This window comes from Wolffia australiana, chromosome 12 (assembly GCF_029677425.1).
Source record: "Wolffia australiana isolate 7733 chromosome 12, ASM2967742v1".
NCBI classification, from domain to species: domain Eukaryota; kingdom Viridiplantae; phylum Streptophyta; class Magnoliopsida; order Alismatales; family Araceae; genus Wolffia; species Wolffia australiana.
The window spans coordinates 8,094,653-8,098,320 of NC_135846.1; the positions used below are offsets into that span (position 1 = coordinate 8,094,653).

At 42.4% G+C, this 3,668-nt stretch overlaps 1 protein-coding gene across 1 annotated transcript; it reads right to left on the bottom strand.

The window, feature by feature from the left end:
* Window positions 1–1,067: 1,067 nt before the first annotated feature.
* Window positions 1,068–3,375, bottom strand: LOC144710294 (cytokinin riboside 5'-monophosphate phosphoribohydrolase LOG3-like). The gene is made up of 7 exons (XM_078584023.1): window positions 3,358–3,375; window positions 2,109–2,207; window positions 1,924–2,021; window positions 1,799–1,829; window positions 1,509–1,608; window positions 1,361–1,431; window positions 1,068–1,295 (listed from the first exon to the last, which is right to left on the bottom strand). The coding sequence occupies exons 1-7, from the start codon at window positions 3,373–3,375 to the stop codon at window positions 1,131–1,133; spliced, it is 582 nt and encodes a 193-aa protein (XP_078440149.1). The 3' UTR covers window positions 1,068–1,130.
* Window positions 3,376–3,668: the final 293 nt, after the last annotated feature.

Here is a 3,668-nt window from a genome sequence, read left to right on the forward strand (position 1 = left end):
TCTCTCTTGCAGTCTTGCTATCTCTCGCTTTCTCTCTAACTCTGAGTCTATCTCTCTTTTGCAGTCTTGCTCTCTCTCGCTTTCTCTCTTTAACTCTGAGTCTGTCTCTCTTTCTCTCTCTAGCTTTGAGTCTGTCTTTCTCTCTCTAACTCTGAGTCTGTCTCTCTCTTTCTCTCTAACTGTGAGTCTGTCTCTCTCTCGCTTTCTCTCTCCAACTTTGAGTCTGTCTCTCTTTTCTCTCGCTTTCTCTCTCTAACTCTGAGTCTGTCTCTTTCTTTCTCTCTCTTACCTTGAGCCTATCTCTCTCTTTTTCTCTCTCTCTTTCAGCCTGTCTCTCTCTGTCTCTTTCTCGCTTTCATTCTCTATATCTCAGTCTGTCTCTCTCTTTCTCTTTCTCGCTTACTTTCTCTATCTCTCAGTCTGTCTCTCTCTCTTTCAGTCTGTCTTTATCTCTCTCTCCAACTCTCAGTCTGTTTCTCTCTTTCTTTCTGTCTCTCTCTCTCTCTCTTTCTATCTCTCTCTCTCTCTCACTCTCCCTCGGTCTTATCGCCATCTTTGTTTATCTTGCTTTCTCTCTCTCTTTCTCGGATTAAACCACGTGAGAAGAGGAAATGCAGACTCTTAGGAGTCCGTTGTTAACGACTCTGGAAGTTCGATGTATTAGTTTTCTTTAATAGGAAAAAGCGGCTATACTGTAACAAGCCTTACCTTTTTGCTCCTCCGAGGAATGAGAAAGGAAAGCGGTCGATAATATCGACGGACAGGAGACCGATCACACAAAACTACAGTAGAAAACTTACGGACGGTTGCAGAAACGTGGATAGAGATCATAGGAACAGTCATACAGATAACACGTTGGAAAACAGATGATTAGTGTGTGTATATATATATATATATATATATCGCGGTTGTGTACATCGTAGTACAATACGAACACTTCGCAATTCCATTTATTTATCTTCCTCGTACATCTGCCTCCCCTCTGAAGCAGATACCATTTCATCCCGAATGGACGATTCACCGTCTAAATGCTCCTTTCTTGCACAAATTACCCCACTACGCCGGCACATATTCCTGTCCATAACCATGGCAGGCGTAAGAAGCCCACCATGAACTCTCATAAGCGGAAGTCACAGAGATAGAGAACGTGCCTCTAGCTTCTGAACGAGCTCCTTGGCCGTGGAAGAGTAAACAAAGAGACGGCGATGCGTAGGCGTTATGAACCCCTCGTTCACAGCACTGTCTATAAGGACGAGAAGCGAGTTGTAGTAGCCATCAACGTTGAGAAGTCCCACCTTCCGAAGAATAATGTCCTGGTGAGTTTAGTTTTAGATGATGAGATGAGTCTGGCGGTTCATACTGGCTTATTGTGGATCCCAAGCTGAGCCCATGAGATGACCTCTAGCAGTTCTTCTAAAGTTCCGTATCCACCTACAAGAAGATTTTCCTCTCTTGGGTTAGGAGTTTAGAGAGATAAAATTTGAGACTCGAGAAGGAGAATGAAAGACCAGGGAGGGCAATAAACGCGTCAGATCGGCAGCACATCTCGGCCTTCCTCTGGTGCATATTCTCCACTATTGTAACCTCCCCGACTGTTTCTCCTGTAAGCTACGACATCCCACATTTTTTGCCACATAAATATGTGAAGGATAGAAGAGGAAGAATAAGAAGATGATGCTGAGGAGGATGAAAATAATAATATAATAGTCAACAAAAAATACTGATTCGCACTCTCGAAATAATAAATTGTGATTATCCTTGTAATAGCAAAATAACAATAAGAATAATAATGAAGTACCTCTTTCCTCATCAGGGTCCGAGGTATGATTCTGAGAGGAGATGAGAAGAATAAGAGATGTAGATTATAAAAATAGCAAAGGTGTAGAGAAAGAGAAAATCAGTCTCTGAGAATCAAAGGTTTACCCTAAAACTTTGCCGCCCCAGTGGTGCACAGTGTGAGATATGAGGCCCATCAAACCGATGCTGCCACCACCGTAAACAAGATCGATTTTTCTCTGCACCTACACTCCAAGATAAGTATTTTCCCTAATGTCAACGTCACAGAAAAAAGCATTTCCCTAAAGTTTTTGCAAAGATAAGCCGCATACAAGTTCCATCCCAAGCTCCACGGCTGCATCCTGGAAGCTCTTCTTCCTCCCTGGGCTACTTCCACAAAAGACGCAAATACTTCTAAATCGCGATTGATCCTCTACCATCGGGAATGTGAAATGTTTCTCGGATATCTTGTCTGCATCAGTGCCCATCACAGTCATTTCCTTCCAACGCTCTTTGCTGCCTCGGTTCCCTTGTGTTGGACAATACCCTCTTATGGTGGAAGAATAAGAGGGCGAGAGGTTTTGAGAGAAAGAGGCAAGGAAAAAGAACTCACGACTTGTCTCTAAAAGATGGAAAAAACATACATTTATAGGGAGAAAAGGAAAATAACTGTCTAAGGAAAAACGTGGATCCATGCTTCCACGTTTTCCCGCTTCTGTCTCTAAGCCACAAATAAGAAAAAAAGAGCGTTTCTTCAGCACGTTCTCCACGTCGCTACTCCTTCAAGCCACGTCCTGATGCATCGTGGTTATTCAAACAATCTCCCCCATAATCATGATGCATCTCTGAGATAGAGACAATGCCAAGTCGAAGACAAAGTTCCACAAACTTGATCCTTCCCAAAGACTTTGTGAAAAAATCTGCTAACTGATCTTCAGAACTAACATAATGCAAGCTAACCTTCTTCTCTTCTAGGCATGATCTGATAAAATGAAACATTGTTTCAATGTGCTTTGATCTGCCGCGAAGCACTAGATTCTTGCTCAAGGCTATGGCAGATTTGTTATCTACCAATAACTTCACCGTCTTCTCTTTCTTGTTCTTCAATTCTGCAACTAGACGTGCAAGCCATATTCCTTGGCATGCTGCTCCAGTTATAGCGATGTACTCTGCTTCGCATGAAGATAGGGCAACTACTTTCTGTTTCTTTGAATACCAAGCAATCAAATTTCCTCCGAGGTAAAATGCCATACCCGAAGTACTCTTTCTATCATCCATATCTCCGGCATGATCAGAGTCACTATATCCGATCAGTTCACATTCTTCATCTCTTTTCTTGTAGACGAGTCCCAGGTCCAAGGTGCCTTTTATGTACCTGAGAATTCGCTTGATTCCAGTCATGTGTTCAGATGTAGGTTTCTCCATATGTCTGCTCAAAATCCCAACTGAATACATCAAGTCAGGTCTGGTATGAGTCAAATACCTCAAGTATCCAATTATGCTCCGGAATTCAGTAGAGTTAACTGGTGGAGAAGATGTGTTACAACTGAACTTCTGTCTTGCTTCAAGAGGGGTTTGTACCGCATTGCTTTCTTTCATGTCGGTCTGCTCCAGAATCTTTAGAGCATAGGCTTTTTGACTAAGCCGTATCTCCCCATGCTTCTGATGTACTTCTATGCCCAAATATGAGCTGAGCAATCCAATATCACTCATCTCAAATTTCTTCTTCATTTCTTCCTTGAATTGCTTGATATCGTCCTCCGTTGATCCAGTCATGATCAGATCATCAACATAAACGCCAATTAATAGCACGTGGCCGGCAGTGTGCTTCATATAAACAGCATGATCATGTATGCTTCTAGTGAATCCAAGAGAAATGAGACTCATATCTA